Source organism: Cetorhinus maximus, chromosome 12 (genome assembly GCF_964194155.1).
Source record: "Cetorhinus maximus chromosome 12, sCetMax3.hap1.1, whole genome shotgun sequence".
Taxonomy (NCBI): domain Eukaryota; kingdom Metazoa; phylum Chordata; class Chondrichthyes; order Lamniformes; family Cetorhinidae; genus Cetorhinus; species Cetorhinus maximus.
Genome location: NC_135890.1, coordinates 80,226,030 through 80,253,119, shown reverse-complemented (window position 1 = coordinate 80,253,119; position 27,090 = coordinate 80,226,030). Strand labels below are relative to the sequence as shown.

The 27,090-nt window shown below is 43.6% G+C and overlaps 1 protein-coding gene and 1 long non-coding RNA gene across 3 annotated transcripts in view; one reads left to right on the top strand and one right to left on the bottom strand.

Annotated features, from left to right (window-relative positions):
* LOC144687633 (uncharacterized) overlaps window positions 1–25,470 on the top strand; it is a 60,683-nt gene extending 35,213 nt beyond the window's left edge. For both annotated transcript variants that reach the window (XR_013578179.1, XR_013578180.1), the window contains exons 2-4: window positions 2,000–2,153; window positions 19,110–19,290; window positions 24,989–25,470. This is a non-coding gene — a long non-coding RNA (uncharacterized LOC144687633). The remainder of the gene's footprint in view (window positions 1–1,999; window positions 2,154–19,109; window positions 19,291–24,988) is intronic.
* The window catches only part of LOC144687630 (hepatocyte nuclear factor 1-alpha-like), a 225,990-nt gene that overhangs the window by 30,275 nt on the left and 168,625 nt on the right, over window positions 1–27,090 (bottom strand). The window contains exon 8 of the mRNA XM_078554000.1: window positions 14,265–14,383. Within this exon, the coding sequence (XP_078410126.1) occupies window positions 14,265–14,383 (119 nt within the window). The remainder of the gene's footprint in view (window positions 1–14,264; window positions 14,384–27,090) is intronic.

Genomic DNA, 27,090 nt, shown 5'->3' with positions numbered 1-27,090 from the left:
CTAGATCATCTGCTATTATGTTAACACCAACTCCAGTATCAATTTTAAAGCTGGTATTAAAGCCTTGAACTTGCACTGTAACTGACCAATAAATTTGATTACGCCCATTTACATCCCCTAGAAACTCTGTAATTTCGTCTTTGTCTTGATGGAGTGTGTTTCATAAATATTCTCGATTTCTTCCTCGATTAAAGTTGTAGGATTTGCAGAAATGCTTGAAATGTCCAATCTCCCCACACAGGAAGCATCCCCTGACCCCTGCTGGGCAGTCTTGGCATCTATGTTTTCTCTCCACACCACGATGTAGGCAACTCAAAATAGCTGCTGCTGTGGAGTTTCCCGGCCTTTCAGCAACTTTGGCAGGCTTTTGTGTGGGTGGCGCCACTGCCCATGGGCCTACTGGTTAACTGAGCCATCTAGCCTCGGGGTCGTGCTAGATTATAGCCCAGTTTATTTCTCTGAGCTCAGCCTGCCTCACATACTGATCCACTTGATCTAAAGTGAGGCAGTGTGGTGGACAAAAATATGCATCAAAGGCTTTGAGGATGGAGTCAAAGTCTCCACCTCCTGCCTCAGGAAAATGTCTTCAGCTACTGGTCCCAGAGCATAAAGAAACAAACTGACTTGGTGCTTCTGCTCCTTAGTGTGAAGGCCCAATGCTGCTCGAGGAAGTGTCTCTTCTATAACTCCCAACACTGGTCTCTCTGTAGGCCCTCGAAACATTCAACAGGTGGGGTACAGACAGAGACTGCTCACTGGGTACGGACGTCGTTACCTCTCTTCAATGTGCCACCTCCTTCCGTAGAGTTGTAATTTCGGGCTGCTACCAAGTTTTTCTTCACTCTCTCTTGCTGTGGTAACATTGATGGCACCAGTTCTTTTTACATTGATGATGCCACTGCTGCCATCATGTTTTATATTGCCACCATGATCTGTGGGCTTATGGTGTGGTTCCTGATTATGGGTAAGCGTGACCTATCTTCCCTAGACAGACTGTAGTCTTACTCTGGTACTTGCTTTAAACCAGTTTATTAATACTATTTCTAAACAGGTTACGTAGTAGGTATGTCTCTCCTGAGCGTACAATGTTCCATCCTCTCTCAAGAGTCTAGCTCATAACTGCCTGATGTCACTGACACATCATCATCTGCATCACACATTAGCTTATCTATTCTATCAACTCATTATAGTACAGACAGGACCACAGTTTAATATCTCATTTGAAAGAGGTCACCTCCAACAATGCAGTATAGGATTACATAAGATATTTGGCACAGAAACAGGCCGATTGGCCCAACCAGTCTATGCCGGTGTTTATGCTCCACTCGAGCCTCCTCCCATCTTTCCCCATCTAAATTTGCCATTGTAATCCTCTATTCCCTTTTCTCTCATGTGTTTAACCAGCTTCCCCTTAAATGCATTGACACTATTCATCTCAACCATTTCCTGTGGTACCGAGTTCCACATTCTCACCATTCTCTGGATAAAGAAGTTTCTTCTGAATTCTTGATTGGATTTCTTGGTGACTATCTTATATTAATGGACTCTAGTTGTGCTCTTCCTCACAAGTGGAAACACTCTTTCTGTGTCCACTACATCAAAACCTTTCATAATCATTAAAGACCTTTACTAGGTCACCCCTTCAGCCTTTTTTCAAGAGGGAAGAGACCCAGCCTGTCAATCCTTTCCTGATATGTATGCCTACGCATTTCTGGAATAATTCTTGTAAATCTTCTCTGCACCCTCTCCGTGCCTCTATATCCTTTTCATAAGATGATGACAGAACTGCATGCAATGTGGTCTAACCAAGGTTCAATCTGGGTTTAGCATAACTTCCCTATTTTTCAATCTTATCCTTTTTATTAAAAATGGCCTTGAATCTTATTGACCTTGAATCAACACTTGTGGCTTCTCCTACTCCAGTATGCTTGTGCTTGACCCCAACATACTGAGCTCCTTCTGTTCCAAATCACATGACCTTCCTCCCTTGCTCCCACAGCCCACAAGCTTTGAAAAAGAAGACTCAAAAGCATGGAGTCACCAAAATGTATCTTGTTGATTGCCCTCGCTGCTTTCTTCACCACCACCCCACTACCGTAATGGTTCCCGCTCTTTGGGCCTAGACTCAAAGGCTTCATGATAAAGCAGCGCAGGTGGGTACAAAGTTCTTGCCTTTTCTCTCTCTCCCCACATATACTGTTTTTCTTACTCTTAGAAACCTATCAATGTTGAGCAATTGTTGAAAACTCAGATTTGACATGGCTGCTTGTGGACAGATTTGTGCATCTTGTGTGACTATACAATTATGTGACTCAGCTTAATTTCTGAGCTCTAACATTGTATAATAAAACCCACAGCTCCTCATGAACTTACTGGAAAGAGGGCAAGAAAATAGAAAGCATTACAAAATGTTCTTTTGAGAAAGGCGGGTTTTGAAAAATGTGGGAGGTCAAAAAGTTGCAGGACTGAAGAACTATTGTTGAACTGTGAAAATGTGAGCAGCAATTAAAACTCTATGTATTATAAACAGCCAACAGGAATAACAGTAAACAGTCAGTGTGGGAAATCTCTTCCCCACCGAACAGTGAAAGAAATTCTTAAGTTGTAAAAATAATTATATTTTGGAATGAAAAACAAAGGTAATTGAGCATAATGAAAAGTTAAATAAGGCAGCTCTTTATGCACCTTGTGTTGTCACTGTTTTAGCTCCTGAAGCTGCTATCTCTCATACTGGTCCATATAAGTTAATTGCCCTTTAGCACCTCAGTCATGTGGCCATTCTTAATATGTAAATTGAAACAATAAATGTCAACAAGCTCTTTGACCATGAAGGGTATCATAGTTGGGTAGCCTCAGATGTAGGAACCCAGCCTCAGTCCTTAGTTCCTACCATTGTCTTGGTTGAGATCGGCCCAGATCATTTATAAACCCCAGGAGTCCCTCTGGTCTGCATAGTACACCTATTGACATCCTGGGGGTTACCACTGACCAGAAACTGAACTGGACCAGCCATATCAATACTCTGGCTGCAAGAGCAGGGTCAGAGGCTGGGAATTCTGTGGCGAGTAACTCACTTCCTGACTCCCCAAAGCCTGTCCACCATCTAAATGGCACAAGGCAGGGATGAGATGGAATACTCTCCATTTGCCTGGATGAGTGCAGCTCCAACAACACTCAAGAAGTTTGACACCATCCAGGACAAAGCAGTCCACTTGATCGGCACTCCATCTACCACCTCAAACATCCACTCCCTCCACCACTGAGGCACAATGGCAGCAGTGTGTACAATCTACAAGATGCACTGCAGCAACTCACCAAGGCTCTTTAGACAGCACCTTCCAAACCCACAACCTCTACCACCTCGAAGGACAAGGCCAGCAGACACATGGGAACACCACCACCTGCAAGTTCCCCTCCAAGCCACACACCATCCTGACTTGGAACTAATCGCCGTTCCTTCACCGTCGCTGGGTCAAAATCCGGCAACGCCCTCCCTAACAGCACTTTGAGTGTACCTACACCATGTGGACTGCAGAGGTTCAAGAAGGCGGCTCACTACCATCTTCTCAAGGGCAATTAGAGATGGACAATAACAATGCCGGTCTATTCAGTGATCCAGCAACGCCCACATCCCATGAAAGAATTTTTAAAAAACGCCTCTTCTGATAAAATATTCTGATTTTGGGCTTCTTGATCTGTGTCACAAAATTACACCCATGTAATATGAGCTTGCAGGCAATAGTGTCCATCCATTATTAGTCATGTATAATTCAATGGGTCGTGCTGCATCACACTAGTTCATGAGGAGCTGTGAGCATTATTACACAACGTGAAAGGTACTGCAAAAGGAAGTTAAGCCAAGTCACACAACTTCAGTCACACAAGATAACACAAATCTGAGTTTTCAACGATTGCAGCTCAACACTGATAGATATCTAAAAGTAAGAAAAACAGTAACTGATGGATGAAAGGGTTCACGGGTTGATGTGTGTTAGCAATAATGGGGAAACTTCCTCTGGCAATTTCCAGAATTGTAAATGTTTCAAAATTTGGTTAGCTAGAAAATGGAGAACAGAAGTCTGCACACTATGGTCACCCTTCCACTGACACATAATGACCAGGGAAATATTTCCCCATGGTGAGATCCTGGCCTTGGCTGGACTGGAGACAAGAAGTAATAAGATGAGGAAAAAGGTTTGAGTTCACTGGAGTTGAAGGGTCTCTTTTATCCCAACCTATTTTGTGACAGGAAAGAGATAGGCAGGGGTTAACTTGGACTGTTCCCATTTACCAATGGACAACTGGGTTGCGAGCTGAAAACTGAGGTTCAGGCGCTTTGTCTTATAGATGGGTGATGGAAGATTAAGTTGAGCAACCCAAAGAAAAGTACAAAATAACATTTTGGAAGGACAATAGTTATATTTTTTTCAGGAGAAAACTTACATTTAAATTTTCCCAGTGAACATGAAACACATATTTTCACATTTTTGTAAAGTTAATTTAGCAAATAATTTGAAGGAATGAAATTAAGACTAACACATAATGACAGATTAACTTGTTCACTGTCATGAAGATCTCAAATACTAACAGAGACAGGATAAGAATGAGCAAGTTAGGAATAAGAAGGGAAATAAGGCAGAAATTATCATACAAAGGCTATCAGAGTATATTTATAGGGGAGGCCTTTGAAGTGGATAGTGTAAATTACATCAACAGGCAATTGGAGGTACCTCTGGAGAGAGAAGAGATCGAAAAAGACAAGAAGGCAGATGGATGGAATTAATCTCTGAAAATGGACAGATCTATCAAAACTAATCTGGGAAATAAGTGGTCAGTCTATAGATATTCTCCTGAGGGAGACAGTGGAAGCCGTTAATACTAATCCATTCAAATGCAAATTAAATTTCTTTCAGAAAAATAACATTTTGGGATACAGTATATGAGTATTTTGAGACTTGACGTGGTAAGTATAACATGCTTTGGAGGAAAAGATCGACTGGGAATCTATGGTTTCCAAACTCTCCAGCACAGAGGTTATCTTTGCATAATTTCTGTCTGTTGTAGACTACTTGATAGAGATTGATTGCTATTAGTCAGCAACTCCATTTCTGTTGTATCAAGGCACTACCAGAATGGTAGAAGGTGAACTAGATGGACCTTGAGTCTTTTTTTATTTACATAAGAAATAAGAGCAGGAATAGGCCATTCAGCCCCTCAAGCCTACTTTGCATCTCAACATGGCCAACCTTCTACCTCAGCTGCACCTTCCTGCACTATCTCCATGCTCTTTAGTAGCCAAAAGTTTACCAGTTCCTGACTTAAATATACTCATCAATGGATCACCCACAGCTCTCTGGGATAAAGAATTCTAAAGGCTTGCAACCCTTCGAGTGAATAAATTTCTCCTCATCTCAGTCCTAAATGGCTCACCCCTTATTCTGAGACTGTAGCCTCTAGTTCTAGACTCCTCAGCCATGGGAAACATTCTCCTATTATCTGCCCTGTCAAGTCCATTAATAATCTTAAATGTTTCAATGAGATCACTTCTCATTCTTCCAAACACCAAGGAACGTAGACCTAGTCTACTCAATCTCTCCCCTTATCCCAGGAATCAGTCTGGTGAGCCTTTGTTGCATTCTATCTAAGGTAAGTATATCCTTGCTTAGACAGGGAGACCAAAACTGTGGACAGTGCTCTGTGTATGGTCTCACCACAGACCTATTCAATTACAGTAAGACTTCTTCACTCTTATACCCCAATCCCTGTGTAATAAAGACTAACCTACAATTTGCTTTCCTAATTACTTGCTGTACTTGCATGTTAACATCCTGTGATTCATATACAAAGACAATCAGATACTTCTGAATACCAACATTTCCTAGTCTCTCCAATTAGAAAATATTCTGCTTTTCTATTTTTCCTACCAAAGTGGTAACTTCACAATTCTCTCCATTATATTCCATCTGTTACAATTTTACCTACAACTTATACCTGTCTAAATCCCTTTGCAGCCTCTTTGTGTCCTCCCCTGAGCTTACTTTGTTTCATCAGCAAACCTGGGTCCATTATACTCGGTCTCTCATCTAAGTCATAGATATAGATTGTAAATAACTGAGGCCCAAGTACTGATCATTGTACCCCACTAGTTACAGCCTCTCAACCCAAAGATAAGCCATTTATTCCTACTCTTGGTTTTTTCTCCATTAACCAATTCTCAATCCATGCTAATATATTACCACCCAATCTCATGAGGCCTAATTTTGTGTAACATCTCCTGTGTTGCAGCTTATCGAATGCTTTTTTGCAAGTCTGAATACACCACATCCACTGGTTCCCCTTTTCAATCTTAATAGTTACAACCTCAAAAACTCTAATAGATTTGTCAAATACGATTTGCCTTTCATAAATCCATGTTGTCTCTCCCCAATCATTTCTAAGTGCCCAGTCATCATGAACCTAATAACAGATTCCAGCATTTTCCCTACTGATGATATCAGGCTGACCGGCCCATAGTTCCCAGTTTTCTTACTCCTCAGCTTTCTTAAATAACGGTGTTACATTTGGAACCTTTCAATCGAGGGAACCATTCTAGAATCCAGGGAATTCTGAAAGATTAAAACCAATGTATCTACTATCTCTGTAGCTATCTCTTTCAAAACCTTAGGGTGGAGACAATCAGGCCCAGAGGCTTTGTCGGCTTTAGTCGCATTAAATTTTCCAATACTATTTCATCACTAACACTAAAATCCTTAAGTTCCTCATTTTCACTTAGGGAAGTATTACAGACAGGAGGGGGTTTAATTTAAACAACCCTAGTTGCTCCTCTCACCACTATCCATAAACAGATAAGTGTTTTGATTTTGATTTCCCCCCTTTACAAGCAGTGGCATATTTTCTCAACCCCTCAGTTTTGGTGCAATCCAATTTCTATTCATAACCCCACAGCAAACTCAAGATAGGGTGAACTTAGAGGGTTAGTTTATTTGCACACACTCAAACACAAGAGGAGGGTAACAACACTGCCTCCTTTACACCCATATAATAAAAGAAGGGGATAGAGAAAGAAAAATTTGCAGGGCAAAGACCAAGGAGATAAGAATTATTGTTTCACTTGAGTCCAGAGTCCAGAATCAAAGTCTAATGGTGAATTCCTTCACAGAGGTGGGCAGGCCGGACTGATGCTGGATAATTCACTTTTCCAGTAGTGTTGACTTCCACGATGAGATAGGCACACAGGGATGAATCTGTCTTGTAGGCGATGGTATACAAGTTCAGAAGTTCCACGAGAAACAGTGTAGATGGGGCCAGGCATTCAAACCTGGACAGAGCCTCTGTACCCAAGCTGCCGCTTGGTAGATGGAAGATGCAGACTGATTTGCAGTACAGCAAGACAGTATAACTGGTTCTCCTAGCTGGGGGGGGGGCACTGGGGTGGGGGGGGGGGGGTGCATGTCACATAACTCCCACCTGTCCACTTTGGCTTTGATGAAGGGTGTATATTCCTTTGTCTGGGTTCCTGAGTTTGTTAATGTCTCAACCATTAAAAGTTTGAAAGGAAGGTTGTAGGGTCCTTTGTCCTAGCAGACGACTCAGCTCCAGTTGGCCATGATTGGCTTATCAAGCGGAGATGGAACTTGTATAATGCCCTTTGAATTTGGTCTCCGCAGTCCGCAGTGGTCGTTAGCGTCTCTTCAGAGATAACGAGGTGCATATTTCTTCGAAAATGCCAGATTAGCTCCTATTGTTCGAAGGTCACAGCCAAACATGGCTTCAATCATTTTAAAAGGTTATTGTCCAGTTTTAAAATAGGATTAGCCATGATTTTATTTATATATACATATAATATATATTTTATAAAAATATAGTGTGATGTCTTAGCCCCGTTACAGAAGAATCTGTCCATTCAAGTCAACAATAGGACAATTTTCGATTCGGGAACCCAACTGATTGATTTGGTCTTTCTCAGAGCAAACTAATTATCATCCCACCTTCAGGCTCCCTCACCAGTTAAGAAAGTGGGAGGGTGACAAGTCCATTCTGTTAAAGGAAGAGTTAAAATGGCTCACCAGCACCAGAATTTTGCATTTACAGCCAAAGAAATGGTGAGGAGACCTGGGAAGGCTGCTCCCCGGTCTCTCACTCTTACATGGAGGTCCTGCTGTGGGATCTGAGGGGCTGCAGTGAGGTGGGCTCAAGGACAGGAGGAAGACAACAACCTCTCCAAATAAGCAGGCATGGATGGAAGTGGCTGAAGAGACAGCAGAAGTATGGTCCCTCCAATCTGGCGGCAGGCAGAGACCATGGGGGAGAGGGAATGGGGGGGGTGGTAGTCCTCCAGGGACAGACACCTTATTGGCCACTGGCAAACTGTGCCCACTTGGTCCACAGGGAAGGATCTCTTGTTCCAGGAGGCTGCACATATCAGCAAAACCTGCTGTGAGAGCCTGTGCCTCCCTAGGCACTGGTGCTCAGCCATGTCGAAAGAGCTGATCGTCTGTCTGTAGACCTTGTTGTTTTGGGTCTTGCTTCCTTCCAGTTGGATCTCAGTGGCCATTCCATCTGCCCTTAGGTGGGGCATGTAGCTGCTGGTGCTTCTGCCACTGCTGGAGCTGCTGGTGGTGGCATAGCTTCTGTTTTTGCACCTAGTTAGAGGTGGAAGGTAGAGTTGTTCAAGCTGTTCCCATGGTGGCTTGCATTTTATGCTTCCCCACTGGCGGGTTTGAAGGCGGTAGGGGGGGCTCATGTAATCCAGCCAGTGGCCTGCTCGCCACCTAGCAGCCTGCCCTGACTTGATTGAAATTTTACTGGGGTGGAGTGGGGTGGGGTGGGCCGGGGGCAGGTGCAGTGGAGGTGTCAGGCAGCCCGCTCATCCTTGGGTCTATTGAGGCCCTTAAGTGGCCAAAGGGCCTCATCGCGCCACCGCTGCTATTTTACCCATAGCAGGGAGAGGCGCATGCCAAGTAGGTAGCCTGGCAGCTTTAGGTGCGCAGGCTGGTCTCAGACAAAGGGGTAACTTCTTTGAGGCTCCCCTGTGCCCATCGAAGATACTCCTCCCCCAAGGCCATACTTTCCCCTTTACCTTCCCTGTCTGGCCTCTCAAACCCAGCCTCCCCACCCACCCCACTCGCCTCAGCGGGGCCTGCCAGCTTGGCCCCGGCGATACCCCAGACTTACCTTAAGTCCAGCCTCCTCTTCGTCGGGACTGACTGTAGTGCTGGTAGTGGCCACTGCTCCCGCCTGGTGCTGCTAGGACTACAGAGCTGCCATCCTTCTGATTGGTCAGCAGCTTTCTAAGGCAGGCATTCCTCCTGAGATAGGGCTGAAAGTCTTGGCTTAAAGCAATGAATGCTGCTCCCAGTGTTAAATTTCTGAGAGACAGCCGTCAGCATGGTGGGCAGGCTCACCACCAAGTTTTAACTAGGCGGTCAGGGACTATGGTGCCCGGTAAAATCCAACTTGCCGCATTGAAGACTGGCAGCAGGGAAGTGCATCTGATGATGAGTGAAGTGCAAGAAGTTACAAATCACCTGTCAAGCAATTATTGAGCTCTTTGAGAGAAGAAGCACTTTGAGCAGCACCTCACCTGGCCATGGCTTGAGTTCTTCAGTGTAACTGATCAAAGCCTTCCCAGCTTGTCAGTTTCACTGAAGAAGTTCTTCTCACTGTGCATCCGCCTTGGTGACCCAGGCAAAGTGCAGACACAGTGTGGACCCTTACAGTGTTGGGAAAGAAGAAATTCATGGTTAAAACGACTCTTAATTGCCTTTTTAATCATCTCAACTGCTTTCACGCCAGGTCCACAGGGGTTCCCCACTAGTCATGCAACCCTCCCTGGGGAATGCTGCGAGAAGGTGGGATCACATCAGGGTCCTGACCTACTGTCCTTTTACAGGACTTTTCCAAGCCACACACTCTGGAACCCTGCCTCCATCAGGTTGGGAGAATTCTGTGCTTGGTTCCCCAACTAGCAATTCCTATGCCTCTTTGAGGGAGCTGTTGGGTCTCACCTGCCCAAAAGTGTTAATAATTTGTGATTTCTTTCTTTCTCCATTTGATATGGGAGGAATTACTGCAACTTATCTGTGCAAAGCCAGTGTTCTTAATATCATGCGGATTCATATTAAACAACAACAAAATTTATAACCTAAGTCTTTTACAAGAACACAAGAATTAGGGTTAGAATTAGAATTATGAACTCCTGAAGTCAAACTGTCCAAGAGTTCAACAGCAGTTTGCCTGTCTAACCAGTTGTACAGGAATTAACTCTTGTTTGATGCATAGAAAGCAAATATACCACTTAATTGGTTTTTACTGAATAATAACTAAATAACAGGACACTTAGAAAGTATCAACGGGATTAGACAAAGTCAACATGGATTTATGAAAGGGAAATCACGTTTGACAAGCCTACTGGAGTTCTTTGAGGACATAACTAGCAGCATAGATAAAGGAGAACCAGTGGATGTGGTATATTTGGATTGTCAGGAAGCTTTTGATAAAGTTCCCACATAAGAAGTTAGTGTATAAAATTAAGGCACATGGGATTGGGGGTAATATACTGGCATGGATTGAGAATTGGTTAGCAGACAGGAAACAGAGAGTAGGAATAAATGGGTTTTTTTCAGGTTGGCAGGCGGTGACTAGTGGGTTACCGCAGGGATCAGTGCTTGGGCCCCAGCTATTCACAATATATATCAATGATTTGGATGAGGGAACCAAATGCAATATTTCCAAGTTTTCTGGTGACACAAAACTTGGAGGGAATGTGAGTGTTGAGGAGGATGTTAAGAGGCTTCAAGGCGATTTAGACAGGTTGAGTCAGTGGGCAAATACATGGCAGATGCAGTATAACATGGATAAATGTGAAGTTATCCACTTTGGTAGGAAAAACAGAATGGCAGAGTATTATTTAAATGGTGATAGATTGGAAAATGCTGATGTACAAGGGGATCTGGGTGTTCTTGTACACCAATCACTGAAAGCAAACATGCAGGTGCAGCAAGCAGTTAGAAGGCAAAAGATATGTTGGCCTCCATTGTGAGAGGACTTGAGTAGAGCAAGGACGTCTTACTGCAGCTATACAGGGCCTTGGGGAGACCACAGCTGGAGTATTGTGTGCAGTTTTGGTCTCCTTACCTAAAAAAGGATATAGTTACCATAGAGGGAGTGCAGCAAAGGTTCACTAGACTGATTACTGGAATGGCAGGATTGTCGTATGAGAGAGATTGGGCCGACTAGGCCTGTATTCAGGCCTGGAGTTTGGAAGAATGGAAAGAATAATACATATAAAATTCTGACAAGGTTGGATAGACTGGATGCAAGGATAATATTTCCTCTGGCTGGCGGGGGGGGGGGGAACTAGAACAAGGAGTTGACCATTTAGGACTGAGATAAGGATAAACTTTTTTACACAGAGGGGAGTGAATGTATGGAATTCTTTACCACAGAGGGCTGTGGAGGCCAAGTCATTGAATATATTTAAGAAGGAAGCAGATAGATTTCTGGACTCTTAAGGCATCAAGGGATAAGGGGAGAGCGCAGGAGTATGGCATTTAGATAGAGGATCAGCCATGATCATATTGAATGGCGGAGCAGGCTCGAAGGGCCAAATGACCTACTCCTGCTCCTATTTTCTATGTTTCTATGTTAGCAGAATAATACAAGGAAGCATTGGGCCAGTGTATTGACACCCGGGCTCGGTGATGATGTGTTGCTATGTCTTGTAACCATAGAAATGAATATGTCAGTGTAAGCTTTACTGGATCTTAATGGGGACGTTAATGTATGGAAATTAATTCAAAATAAATGAGTTAAGGCCACTACTGGTTCATTCTACCTGCTCTGAGTGTATTTAGTAAGCTGGACTTCATATTGCTAAAGCTCTTGAATGCAAAGGGAATTCAGACATAAGATATAGCTTCTTTTTAAATTTTTATGCTCTTTTATACTGATTTTATTTTCCCAGCTCCCTAAACTTAGGATACCCAAATCTGGGTGTTGTGCATTAACTTCAACCTGTCCTCAGGCCACTGTAACTTGTCAGAGTTCACACAGTGGCTTAGCGGATAAGAGAATTTGCCCAGTTTTATACTGAACTATACAGACCAGGAGGTTTTAGGCTTAACAGCCAGTTTGTGGTGGCTTCAGCTGGGGCAGACACAATGTCTATGTCCCTGAGCTGGAGAGGAATAATCAGCCAGGAGTCCTGCTGTTGCCCACCACCCAGTGACCATCTGGTAGAAAGTGTGATTAAGTGAATGATCAAGGAAGAACATGGCTGGGCTGTCCATTCACACAGGGTCCAATATCCTGCTAAAATTCATGGTCTAGTTGTATATAAAGAACGGGCAATCAGGTGAAGCACTAGAGGACTGCCAGTGAGCATCGAACTCTATTGCATCCCCTTTCAGGGAAGAATCCAATAAAATAGGATGGAGAAAGAAACTGTGAAGAGGTGGAGGGGAGAAGATTGGAGTAATACTCTCTGATCCTCTCTTATGGAGAAGGATATCACCACAGCCCACAACTCCCATCCTCATCCCCAAACCCCTCCAACAACCCAACTGAGATCAGTAGCCTCCCCAGAGACTGTAGGTTTGTACAAATGGCACATAGAACTGCAACGTGAAAAGAATGTGGAACAGAATCACTGTTAGCAAGGTATCATTGTCCTCTTAGTAGGCATACGAAGAAGTCATTTGAACTCAAAAGGTTAACTCTGTTTCTCCCTCCAGAGATGCTGCCAGACCTGCTGAGTTTTTCCAGCATTTTCTATTTTTATTACAAAGCAGACAATATTGACTTTTCAACAACAACAACTTGCATTTATATAGCACCTTTAACATAGTAAAATATCCAGAGGTGTTTCACTGGAGAGTAATCAGGCAAAGATATTGACACAGAAACAAAGAAGGAGTAATTCAGAAAGATGAGCAAAGGCCTGGTCTTTACAGAGGGTTTGAAAGGAGGGGATAGAGATGGCGAGGTTTTATGAGAGTATTCCAGGAAACTCAGAAAAAAATTATTACTCTGCCCTCATTTAGAGTTGCCATTCCTCCAGGATTATCCTGAGGTCCCCAAAGATTAAAAAAAGACACTGTTGTGAGCAGCCTGAGAGAAAAACCATTGGGGTATTAAAAAATTGTTTTATTCACTTTCTTTGAACCCTTTCATTTGTGGTTGTAAAATACTGGAAATGGGAACTAAAGGTTGGTTCGATTGGGTTGAGGCAGAAGGCCATGTGATGTAGGAATATGTTCGAGAGCAGTTGGCGATCCTAACTCTTTAATGAAGAAGAAGATAACAGCACAAAGGCAAAACTAGCAATTTTCCCATGAATGTACACTCAATGAAATGAATAGTTCGGCTATTGACTGGATAAAATTACAGCATGGAGTATTTCCCTGCTTAGGATCGAAGTAGTTGGCACATTGTTCCCACACGACGCCAGGTTTATGCAACCATTAAATGCCTTGTGATTTGATAGGACGCTAACTGAAGCCTGCTCTCATGGAGATTTCTGATGTGGACTCATTCATCACCCACTGAATCTTGGCTTTGTTCTATTTTTAAAAAATTTTGTTATTGTTTATTGCAGACAGCTGGACTTTCCCCTGGGAAATCTGCTTGCAATTCCATAAAGTTTATCAACATCGTCTAGTTCGTACTGGGTGAACAGACACCTTTCAGTGCCATTTCCATTCACCAGGGATCTCTGTAGCTAATAGCTTGAAGTACCTTTTGTAATCTGTTTAGCAAAGTCACAGAGCACACTATACCTGATTCATGGAAGGGTAGAGAGCATGCAATGACCATCTCAGACCCTGAAATTTTCCAGTTATAATTTACAAATGACCACAGCGCGTCCCTCATTGGTGATCTTTCATTTGACAATGCCTCGGAGATGATATTCATTCTGGGGTATCGAGCAAGCAGCTTTCCTGCACCATGCTAAGGTTTCAATTGAGAATCAACTAATATTTTTTGGAATAAAAACAGAAAATGCTGTTGTCGGCCTGAAAAGTCACGTCTGTTTCTCTCTCCACAGATGCTGCCTGCTGAGTATTTGTGGAATTTTCTGTTTTTATTTCAGATTTCCAGCATTTGCAGTATTTTGCTCTTGTTCTTGATATTTTCTGGATATCTCCTCTTGTTTATTTTGCATGTTTTGGATACTGGAACTTTGCACCACTCAGAAGGTACTTTCTTTCTCCTCTGGAGAAGTAATGCAAGTTGATAGAAAGATGCTTTGCATCATTAATTACCTGCTTGGCCATAGGAAGACTGGTCAGACCGCTAAAGTTGCTGGCATCCGTGAAGACCATGGTCTGTGGGAAGAGGCTGGTGTGGTACTGCGGCAGTTCTGGTTTGTGGCTGTATACAGCTGCATTTAAGGAAAAAAAGGATCATTTTAATAAGTGTCACCCTAAACATTGGTGCTACACAACACTTTCTTGTGCATTACTCCTATTTATTTCTTGTCGAAGCCACCAACCATCCGCAGAGTTGTCAACCCTCCAGGTTTGTCCCAGGGTCTTGAGGTATTCAAGGTTCATCTCCAAGGCACTGCCGCAAGCAATCTAGGAGAGAAACCACTGGGGCATTCAAAAGAATTATGTGATCTTTCTTTCTGTACTTTCCTTGAACACTTCAGTTTATTTGATGTAAAAATATTTGAAATGGGGAGAATGGCTGTTTGACTGGTCAGGGTCATTGGAGGTGCGAGAGCAGGTGATGGAACCTGCAGGAATATGTCCAACAAGTGTTGCCAGCCCTAATCATAGAGGTCTACAGCACAAAAAAGGGCCCTTCGGCCCATCGAGTCTGCACCGGTCAAACAAGTACCTAACTATTCTAATCCCATTTTCCAACACTAGGCCCATAATCTTGTATGCCATGACATTGCAAGTGCACATCCAAATACTTCTTAAATGTTATGAGGGTTATCTGCCTCTACCACCCTTTCAGGCAGTGAGTTCCAGATTCCCACCACCCTTTGGGTGAAAAAATTCTTCCTCACATCCCCTCTAAGCCTCCTGTCCCCTGATTATTGATCCCTCCACCAAGGGAAAAGTTCCTTCCTGTCTACCATATCTATGCCACTCAATTTTATACACCATGTCCCCCGTCAATCTCCTCTGCTCCAAGGAAAATAACCCCAGTCTATCCAATCTCTCCTCATAACTAAAACTCTCCAGCCCAGGCAACATCCAGGTAAATCTCCTCTGCATTCTCTCTAGTGCAATCACATCCTTCCTTTCTCTCTAGTGCAATCACACCTTCCTATTGTGCGGATTGCAGAACTGCACGCAATACTCTGACTGTGGCCTAACCAGTGTTTTATACAGTTCCAGCATACCCTCCCTGCTCTTATATTCTATGCCTCGGCTAATAAAGGCAAGTATCTCATATGCCTTCTTAACCACCTTATCTACCTGTCCTGCTGCCTTAAGGGACCGGTGGACATGCACACCAAGGTCCCTCTGATCCTCAGGGTCCCTCTGATTCCCAGGGTCCTACCATTCTTCGTGTATTCCCGTGCCTTGTTTGTCCTGCCCAAGTGCATCACCTCACACTATCTGGATTAAATTCCATTTGCCACTGATCAGCCCATCTGACCAGTCTGTCTATATCCTCCTGTAATCTAAGGCTATCCTCCTCACTATTTAACACCCCACCAATTTTCGTGTCATCCGCTTGCCTTGGATCCCATTGGATCGCTCTTACCTTCATTACCAGTCTCTATGGTGCATCTTCAGAAGTCAATGAGTGCCTCAGTCCTCCTGCCAATTTTCTGTTACTGCAGTGTAAGGTGAAGAGGCAAAGATGGACCTTAAAGGGACCAGTGCAGCCCATAGATGGTAAAAAGGCTTGCACAGGGTGTCTTCTCAAGACCAGGGCCTGAAGAAAATAATTGCTGAGTCTGGCTTGGAGGAAGAGGAGGCTGCTATCAAGTCACCTCTCTTCACTTGGGCAATTTAAATCTTTATCACTTCTTCCCAGGGCAGATTGCCAGGGCCTGGGAAGTGGGGTGGATAAGAGGGGAATACGCCCAGGACCCAGACCCTATTCTCACCACTGTCATCTGCATGAGGTGGGCAGGCAGGCAAAGAGTTTTCAGCTTCAAACCCAGAGGAAGCAAGGGGGTAGAGAGAGAGGGAGAAAGAAGGGGAAACAGAGAGTGGCGTGGGGGGGGGAGGGTGGTGCAGGAATGGGCAGGAGGGAACACGAGTGTGGAGAGGGTGCAGGAATTGGGGCAAATGGAGGGCGGGAGGGAGCAGCAACAGACAGAAGAGAATAGGGGGTTGGGAGGGGAGAGTAATGGCAGGAGAGGGAGTAGGGGGAGGGAACAGAAGGGGAGGGAGGGAAATCTGGGATGGTGGTAGGACCTTTTGTATGAATTGTCCATGATTACCAAGGAGAATACCCTGCACTAGAACATTAGCTTATGTGCTGGTCTTAAAGAGATGTCAGCAGAACTTTATTAGTGTGGAGTCTTTGCATTCTCCTTCTGTCTATATTGTAGGTTGGGTGTTGCTGCAGGAAACATGTAGCCTTCAAATTGTTAGGCCGAATATAAAAGCAAACATCAAGGGTACATCTTGAAGGTGATACCCCTGTGTTTTAACCACATTTAATCCATATTTGTAATAAGCAAAGGAGAATTGCCAGTAAATTATTATTTCAGTGCTGTATTATTAATCTCTGAAGTGCATTTAAAATGTCAAAACTTCCCCTGGATTCTGTATTAACAGCATTAAAACCACTTTGAGAATCTACAGAGGGCCTTACAGTTATCACCTTGGTAAATGTAGAAATTGCTTGTCCACAATTTCCCATCAATTTTGAAGACTGCAGAAGAAAAGATTGGTGTCAGCGCAGAAAAGAAATTGATGCAGCCAAAAATATTTCCTGTCCTTCTACAATATATCAAATGGCACCGTCTTCAGTAGAACTCTGGGGAAGGAGACTGATCTGAGGGAGCCATTTACATCACTTTGACATCCAGTGCAACTGATGTGATAATCTATCTTGTGGTTCATGGTATCCGCTCCAGCTATTGATGGGTTACTGTCTTAGGACACACACAGTGCCTGAAATTGGCTGCACAATATTAGTAATGAATGTGTCCACGTAAAATTCCTCTGCCTTCTATTTTGGCAGAGATACCATTTAAAATGAATAGGTCAGCATCCTTCCAAAAGCAATTTCATATGAAATTGTCTGTTACTAATATTGTGCAAGAACCAATGATGGATTTTTACTTATTTAGTCCTTCTTGGGATGTGGGCAATACTGCACATCCCTGTTACTCTGCGTTAACAGTTACAGTCACACGCAGGCCAGGGCAAGTAGAAAGTGACAGGCTTTAGTTTCTCGCACAATATTTATCATATTTTTAACTCCAGTTTGTAACTTATCCTTGCAAGGCCAGGGATGGAGAAGGTGGGATTTAAACTCAGAAACACTGAGCTGCTGGTCCAGTGCCATATCCACTAGGCTACAGATCCCATTATCACTGTACTAATTTGCAATAATTTGAACATAAGAAATAAGAGCTGGAGTAAACCATTTGGCCCTTCAAGCCTGCTCCGTCATTCAACAAGATCATGGTTGGTCATCTACCTCAACTTCAACTTTGTGCACTGTCCCCATATCCCTTAGTTCCTAAAAATCTATTGACCTCTGTCTTGAATATACTCAACAACTGAGCATCCATAGCTCTTTGGGATAGGGAATTTATTCCCAATCCTTTGAGTGAAAAAATCTTTCCTCATCTTAGTCCTAAATGGCCGACTTCTTAATAAGATGCTGATGCTGAAAGTAATGTTTATCTTCCAGCTCAACTTCACTTTCCTGACCAATCCTTAGAGTTCAAAAATCCATTGATCTCAGCCTTGAAAATATGTACATCTTTCCTTATATCTTGTATCTCTTCTAAATCACTTTACCTACCTGTCCTGCCTTCTTCAGGAAGACACAGGTAGCTAATCAGGCACAATTAAGTGTCCACTTGGGGCCTTCTTAATTGGCCACCTCCAAGAAGGTCGCAACCATGTCTCACAAAGACTTATTTTAATTAAAGCGACCATTGACTGCACTCATTGTGCACCTCCTGTGAAAATCCCCTAGTGGAAGACTATAGAGGGAAATTTTACCAAGTACTAAGTTTAAGTACCAGGTGCCAAATTCAGGTGCCTGACCTGGAATTGAGGTGGACATCAAGATCAAGACTCAACCAACAAAATTCAGTCCAAAGAGGCTGCAAAGGGATATAGGTAGGTGGAGTGAGTAGAAGGAAGCAGATGAAGTATATTGCAGGGAATCAATTCACTTCAGCAGGAAAAATAGAAAACCAACTGTTCTGATGAAAGGTCACAGGTCTGAAATGTTAATTCCATATCTCTCCACTGATGCTGCCTGACCTGCTGAGAACTTCCATCATTTTGTGTTTAGTATTTTATGAAAAGATTAGAGTGGAGCTGAGGGGAATTTTTTCACCCAGAGAGTGGTGCACATCGGAACTCACTGCCTGAAAGGGCAGTGGAGGCGGAAGCCTTCAATGCATTTAAAAACTACTAGGATAGCATTTGAAGTGCAGCTACCCACAAGGTTACATACCAGGAGCTGGAAAGTGGGATCAAGCTAGGTTGCTCATCTTCAATCAGCAAAGACACAATGGCCAGGATTTCCTGGCCCCGCCCACAGCCAGGATCTTTCAGTCCCGCCAAAAGTCAATGGACTTTTTGGCTGGCCCGCCGCACCCCCCCATGGCAGGGCCAGAAAAGCTTGGCAAACGGGCAAGAGACCTCCTTCTGTCCCATCAATGTATCTATGGACTGCTCCTTTGGAGGGCTGGCAGAGACATGATGGGTTGAATGGCCTCCTTCTGTGCTCTAAAATTCTATGATTGGATTTGGCAGTGACATGCACTGGCTATTCCCGGGGCATTCAAGCTTATATTTTTGTGTAGTACATAGAGAGGTAAAACGAGTCTTTGAAAAGTCTTTGTAAAGATTGAATCCATGTTTTTCAAGCTGAGACAGCTTTAAAACTGTTTCTTTATTGGTTTAGGTGAAGTTAATACACAACTTGAACTTCACCCTCAGGGTTTATGATGAAGCCACAATAAATTGTATCCATGAGGAGTCTATCTAAAGTCCAATCGCCCCTTCCAAATTTGGACTAAGCAAAAGGTGCTGGTGCTACCATTGCTGGACCTAACACTTCATGTCTCTCCCTGGAACAGCAGTCACGAGGATGTCCACAGGATTGAATGTTCAACATCAGGTGACAATATATTTCAGCAAATTTTACTTTTTATTTCTGAAAATTGAAATTTAACTTCAATCATGCTTTTCTTTCTGAATGGTGTATTAATTTCAGCAAAACCAAACGTGGGCTTTAAAGACTTTTCCATGGAGCATCTTTACTGCCTACACTCTTACAGTTTGTGAATAATGAATTGCTAATTCTCCCCATTTAGATGAATTGAGCAGTAATGAGAAAGAAGTGAATGTTGCCCATTAATCTGCTAGTAAAGTATGGTAACTCTTTCGAGTTATCAACAGTCACAGATTCAAGTACAATCACAGTTCTTGGTTTCCGGGAGTGGGACATGAACCCACAACCCTCTGATTCAAAGGCGAGGGTGCTATGAACTGAGCCACAGCTGACACCTCTAAAATTATGAGGCAACTCTTTCGAGTACAATCACAGTTCTTGGTTTCCGGGAGTGGGACATGAACCCACAACCCCCTGATTCAAAGGCGAGGGTGCTATGAACTGAGCGTACAGACTACAAATCATACATTCAGAGAGGAAATCACCTATCTATTAGCCAGATTATCACTAAATTAAATGATGTGGGTGAACAGAATTATAGCTTTGAAGGGAAGACTAATCCCTTTGAAACAACATTGAGGCCAGTCAGTTTAACCTCAGTAGTGGAAAAGCTTTTATAGATGATAAACTAAGACAAAATTGACAGTCGCTCAGACAAGTGTTCATTAATTAGAGAGAACCAGCACAGATTTGCTGAAGACGAATGGTGTTTAACTGGCTTGATTGAGTTTTTCGATGAGGTAACAGAGATGATCAACGAGGGTAACTTGGTCAATGTGGTGCATATGCACTTCCAAAAGGCATTTGATAAACTTCCACATAATAGGCTTGCCAGCGAGGTTGAAGCCCATGGCATAAAGGGGAAAATGACAGCATGGATATGAAGTTGGTTGAGTGACAGGAAGCAGAAAGTACTGGTGAACGGTTGTTTTATTGGACTGCAGGAAGATTCACAGCGGAGTTCCCCAGGGGTCAGTATTAGGACTACTGCTTTTCATTTTGTATATTAATGTCCTGGACTTGGGTGTGCAAGGCACTATTTTCAAATTTGCAGATAACACAAAACTTGGAAGCACTGTGAACTGTGAGGATAGTGATAGACTTCAAGAGGAGATAGACTGATGGAATGGGTGGACATGTGGCAGGTGAAATTTAATGCAGAGATGTAGAAGTAGTTCATTTAGATAGGAAGAAGAAGGAGAGGCAATATAAAATAAAGGATACAATTCTAAAGGGAGCGCAGGAACAGAGGGATCAGGGGGTATATGTGTACAAATCGTTGAAGGTGACCAGGCAAGTGGTCAAAAAAACATACTGCATCCGGGACTTTATAAACAGAGGCACAGAGTAAAAAGCAAGTAAGTTATAATGAATCTTCATAAAACACTGGGTGGGCCTCAACTGGAGTATTGTGTCCAACTCTGGGCACTGCACTTTAGGAAAGATGTAAAGGCAATAGAGAGGGTGCATAAAAAACTTATGAGACTGGTTCCAGCGATGAGGGACTTCAGTTACGTGGATAGACTGGAGAAGCTGGGAAACAAAAACAGAATTACCTGGAAAAACTCAGCAGGTCTGGCAGCATCGGCGGAGAAGAAAAGAGTTGACGTTTCGAGTCCTCATGACCCTTCAGCAGAACTGAGTGAAGTTAGGAGAGGGGTGAAATATAAGCTGGTTTAAGATTGGGGGAGGGGGTGGGGGGAGAGAAGTTGTTGTGGGGGGGGGGGTGGTTGTAGGGACAAGCAAGCAGTGATAGGAGCAGATAATCAAAAGATGTCACAGACAAAAGGAACAAAGAGGTGTTAAAGGTGGTGATATTATCTAAGAAAATGTGCTAATTAAGAATGGATGGCAGGACACTCAAGGTACAGCTCTAGTGGGGGTGGGGTGGAAAGACTGACAGGGTATTACAGTTATAGATTTAAAAATAATGGAAATAGGTGGGAAAAGAAAAATCTATATAAATTATTGGAAAAAACAAAAGGGAGGGGGAAGAAATGGGAAGGGGGTGGTGATGGGGGAGGGAGTTTAAGATCTAAAGTTGTTGAATTCAATATTCAACCCAGAAGGCTGTAAAGTGCCTAGTCGGAAGATGAGGTGCTGTTCCTCCAGTTTGCGTTGGGCTTCACTGGAACAATGCAGCAAGCCAAGGACAGACATGTGGGCAAGAGAGCAGGGTGGAGTGTTAAAATGGCAAGCGACAGGGAGGTTTGGGTCTTTCTTGCGGACAGACCGCAGGTGTTCTGCAAAGCGGTCGCCCAGTTTGCATTTGGTCTCTCCAATGTAGAGGAGACCGCATTGGGAGCAACGAGTGCAGTAGACTAAGTTAGGGGAAATGCAAGTGAAATGCTGCTTCACTTGAAAAGAGTGTTTGGGCCCTTGGACGGTGAGGAGAGAGGAAGTGAAGGGGCAGGTGTTGCATCTTCTGCGTGGGCATGGGGAGGTGCCATAGGTGGGGGTTGAGGAGTAGGGGGTGATGGAGGAGTGGACCAGGGTGTCCCGGAGGGAACGATCCCTACGGAATGCCGCCAGGGGGGATGAAGAGAAGATGTGTTTGGTGGTGGCATCATGCTGGAGTTGGCGGAAATGGCGGAGGATGATCCTTTGAATGCGGAGGTTGGTGGGGCGATAAGTGAGCACGAGGGGGACCCTATCATGTTTCTGGGAGGGAGGAGAAGGCGTGAAGGCGGATGCGCTGGAGATGGGCCAGACACGGTTGAGGGCCCTGTCAACGACTGTGGGTGGAAAACCTCGGTTAAGGAAGAAGGAAGACATGTCAGAGGAGCTGTTTTTGAAGGTAGCATCATCAGAACAGATGCGACGGAGGCGAAGGAACTGAGAGAATGGGATGGAATCCTTACAGGAAGTGGGGCGTGAGGAGCTGTAGTCGAGGTAGCTGTGGGAGTCGGTAGGCTTGTAATGGATATTGGTGGACAGTCTATCATCAGAAATTGAGACAGAGAGGTCAAAGAAGGGAAGGGAAGTGTCAGAGATGGACCATGTGAAAATGATGGAGGGGTGGAGATTGGAAGCAAAATTAATAAATTTTTCCAGGTCCCAACGAGAGCATGAAGCCGCACCGAAGTAATCATCGATGTACCGGAGAAAGAGTTGTGGGAGGGGGCCGGAGTAGGACTGGAACAAGGAATGTTATTTCACCCCTCTCCTAACTTCACTCAGTTCTGCTGAAGGGTCATGAGGACTCGAAACGTCAACTCTTTTCTTCTCCGCCGATGCTGCCAGACCTGCTGAGTTTTTCCAGGTAATTCTGTTCTTGTTTTGGATTTCCAGCATCCGCAGTAGTTTTTTGTTTTTATCTATGGAGAAGCTGGGAGTTGCTCTCATTAGAGAAGAGTAGATCGGATGAAAGTGTCGAAAATCATTGTGGGTCTAGACAGAGTAGCTGGAAGGAAACTGTTCCCATTGAGGGAAGGGTTGAGAACCTGAGCACTCTGATTAAAAGTGATTAACAAAAGGACCAACAAGGACATGAGGAAAAGCTTTTTTGCACAGCAGGTTTTGGAATGCATTGGAGTGTGGCGGAAAGAGATTCAATAGTGGTTTTCAAAAGGCAATTGGATAAATGCCTAAAGAGGAAAAAATATTGCAGGGCTACAGGGAAAGGTGGAGGAGTGGAACTGGCTGAGTTAATCTTACAAAGAGCTGGCATGAATAGATAGACCACCTTCTGTGTATCTTCATTCTATGGTTCTGCGTTCAACAATTGCAGATCACAACCACTGCTCCCATTTTTTTAGATCAGTAGTTGCTGGAAATGATTATGCTTTTATTATTCTTAGCTCCTCTAGAACCAGCTTTTGTCTCTTTTCTTGTCCCATTTCCATCCCTTTTTGCTTTGCACCATCATCCCTTTTGTTATTTAACCACTCCTGACTTCCAACCTGTCACAGACCTTCCCTTTTGTTCCTTCTTCCCCAGGCCCCCATCCCTGTCTCTGTACTTGTTTACAGCCAGTTTATGTTTCTAACTTTTTCCAATTCTGATGAAAGGTCATTAACCTGAAAAGTTAACTCTGTTTCTCTCTCCACAGATGCTGCCTGACCTGCTGAGTATTTCCAGCATTATCTGTGTTCATTTTATATTTTCACTGCTGTCATGATCATTGTGCTGTATGCTTATAAAAAAGTGTCCAGGAAGACACTTTGGAAGTAATTGTGATGGACTTAATCAGACTTTATATCTGCACACCCTCCATCTGTTTCTATTGATTAAAAAAGTATATCAATATGTGAACTGTTCACACTTGGTCTGGATGATTGCAATTAACAGAGTGAAGGAGTCATGGACCCAACAAGAAAGCCTTTAGTGTGAAAGGTAAAACTAGAGTACTATTTCAACATAAAAAGTAACAGTAGGACAAGAGGCACAGGTTTATATACTGATGAAAGACAAATTCTCCATGAAAATGGAAAATTACATAGCGTTTCTCCATGATCAGGACCCTGTGCTACAACAACAAAAACTTGCATTTATGTAGCGCCTTTAATGCAATGAAAACATCCCAAAGCATTTCAGTGTTGTAAAGCAACATTTGACGCTAAGCTACAATAAGGAGCGATCTAGGCAGGCGACCCAGGTGACCAAAGAGATAGGTTTCAAGGAGCAACTTCAATGAGGGAGAGGGAGGTGGAGTGATTTAGGGAAATAATTCCAGACCTTAGGCTTAGGAGAAGTTGACCTAAGTTTAAATTGATTGAATTTGAACAGTCAGTGTGGATCCTCCCATTCCGCATACACAGAATTCAGTCCAAGTGAATCCCAGTATATGACCTGAGATAATATTACCTTCAAAGGGAAGGTCTCCATTAACATTGTCAACTGCTGTCAAGTCTAACAAGACTGAACTGTAATCAGTCTATGGTTCAAATATTTATGTTCACTTGAATGTATGCATAGTTCAAAACGGAGTTGCTGGCTCCAAAATCTCTGATTTGGTAAGAATGGTAAGAAAGCTGTGACCGAGCATGTAATTAGATTGAAATAACAGCTATACGCAAGCTGAATAAAATTGTCCAAAACCCTCCGATCCCTGGATGCCCATGTACATTCCAGCTGACGATAAATTCTTCAATATTTGAGAACACTGCCTCCATGAGGCTATAGTTATTGCTTAGCTCCGCGCAACATCCCAGGAAACCTAACATATTTGTTTTTTAGATCTACAGCTTAAGCACAATTACAGTCAGGCTACTCCCTCACTGCCTTTTCCAAATTGGGTCCACTCCCTTATTGATTTCTGTCTGCCTGTACATCTTGGCTGACAATTTATTATACTTCCTTCCCTTTAAATGCCTTTTCAAGGCTGCTCATAAGAGCTTTGTATTCATCTCTTATTTACTGCTTGTCTCTCAATGGATTACTGGCGTGCAGGCATCCAGCTTCTTTTGCATCTGTTCAAGTGACAAACAAAACAATAGGACAGCAATGAGGAGGTGCCCATTTTAAGGGTCATATCAAATCTGCCAATGGTCTGCCAACAGTAGCCACAGAAAGTCTATTATTAGCTTTCTGACAGAGATGTAATATTGTGCTTCCAGTTCCTTGTGTTTAAATTGAACACTGAGCGTACTGAACACATGTTTCTGGAAAAATTTAATATTTTTTTTTACTTATTTGTTCACAGGATGTGGGGGTCACTGGCTAGGCCAGCATTTGTTTCCCATCCCTAACTGTCCTTGAGAAGGTGGTGGTGAGCTGCCTTCTTGAATCGCTACAATCCATGTGGTGTAGGTACACCCGCAGTGCTGTTAGGGAGGGAGTTCCAGGATTTCAACTCAGCGACAGTGAAGGAACAGCGATTTATTTCCAAATCAGGGTGGTGAGTGCCTTGGAGGGGAACTTGCAGGTGGTGGTGTTCCGATCTATCTGCTGCCTTTGCCCTTCTGAGTGGTAGAGGTCACAGGTTTGGAAGGTGCTGTCGAAAGAGCTTCCATCATAAGGTCAGAATTGGGGATGTTTGCTGATGACTGCATAATATTCAGCATGATTTGTGACTCCTCAGATACTGGAGCAGCCTGTGTCCATATGCACAAGACCCAGACATCATTCAGGCTTGGGCAGATAATCAACATTCACGCCACACAAGTGCCAGGCAAGGCATATGGATGGAGTTAAAATAAAGATCAGCCAAATCTCATTGAATGGCAGAACAGGCTCGAGGGGCTGAATGGCCCATTCCTATTACTATGGTCGGAATTATATGCCGGTGGGATTTTACAGTCCGACCTAAGTCAATAGACTTTTGAAAGGCTCGCTGCATTTTACGGCCCTGACCCCACTGTGAAGGGGCTGTAACATTCCACACTATGTTCTTATTTACGTACACCCAAGAGGGTGGTCATATCAGTTGATTTTAATAGACTCCAGATGGATGGAACACACTGCTGCCAATCTGTGTCTGTGGTGGAGTGAATGTTTAAGGTGTTGGACGGGGTGCCAATCAAGCAGGCTGCTTTGTCCTGGCCAGTGTCAAGCTTCTTGAGTGTTGTTGGAGCTGCACTCATCCAGGGTAAATGGAGAGTATTCCATCATACTCCTAACTTGTGCCTTGCAGATGGTGGACAGGCTTCGGGGAGTCAGGAGGGGAGTTACCCACCATAGTATTTCCTGCCTCTGACCTACTTCTGTAGCCATAGCATTCATTTGGCTGGTCCAGTTCAGTTTCTGATCAATGGTAACACCCTGGATGTTGATAGTGGAGGGTTCAGCAATGGTAATGCCATTGAATGTCAAGGGATGATGGTATATCAAGGGGGGGGAAGACTGTTATGAGGTCAGGAGCTGAGTGACCTTGGTGGAACACGATATGATCATGATCATGACAATATTGAGGTATTCTCAGTATAGCTAAGCTCAAGGGTCTTTTACTTTTAATTCTGGAGTCTATTACAATTAACTGATATATCCGCCTTCTTGGGTGTATGTAAGTAGGAACATGGTAATAGGAGTGGGCCATTCAGCCCCTCGAGCCTGTTCTGCCATTCAATGAAACATGGCTGATCTTTATTTTAACTCCATCCACATGCCATGGCTTCATGAAAGATTTATTACAATTGTGAGGCTTATAAAAGTATTATGTTTTAGGGTTGTATCTTTTGGTTTATAAGATTACTATATTTTGGGACTATGGCTTTATAGGCCGAATGAGCTGTGCTGGAACCTGACTGACAGTAAGCCTGGGTGGTTCAATTGTTAGAGATCTGAGGAAGATTCAGATTGTTTTATTGACAGGGAGGTGTGAGGTATTTATGTTTGGGGATAATGACAGCAGTTTCTAAGTCCACAATGAGTAGACCCTGAGTTTCCCAAAGTCCCAGAAAGATGTTTAGATATTACGTCATAAACAGTTGTGCTGTAAACTATCCCTTTGTTTCTAGGATGAAAAGAAGTTGGGATTAAGGATAACTAACATTTCTACCTATATACAAAGCTAATGTGTTTCCCGTTGCCATGGGGAAGAGGGTAGAGGAAGACATTTTAGGATCAGGCTACAGGCTTCCCTTTAAACCCTGGAATATCATAGACAGACAGCGATTGCAGTTTTGCCTTGTGTGCTCTGTGTAGCCAACTGGGAAGTAGACAGCAAGAGATAGAATGAGGCAGGCATGCACCCTGAGCAGAGAAAATGCTGACTCTATCGTTCACCACACAGAACGCAGTTGGGAGCTCGCGCTCAGGTTGAAGACTGAGTCCATGAGGAGTTAAAGGAGGCTGGAAGATTTACCT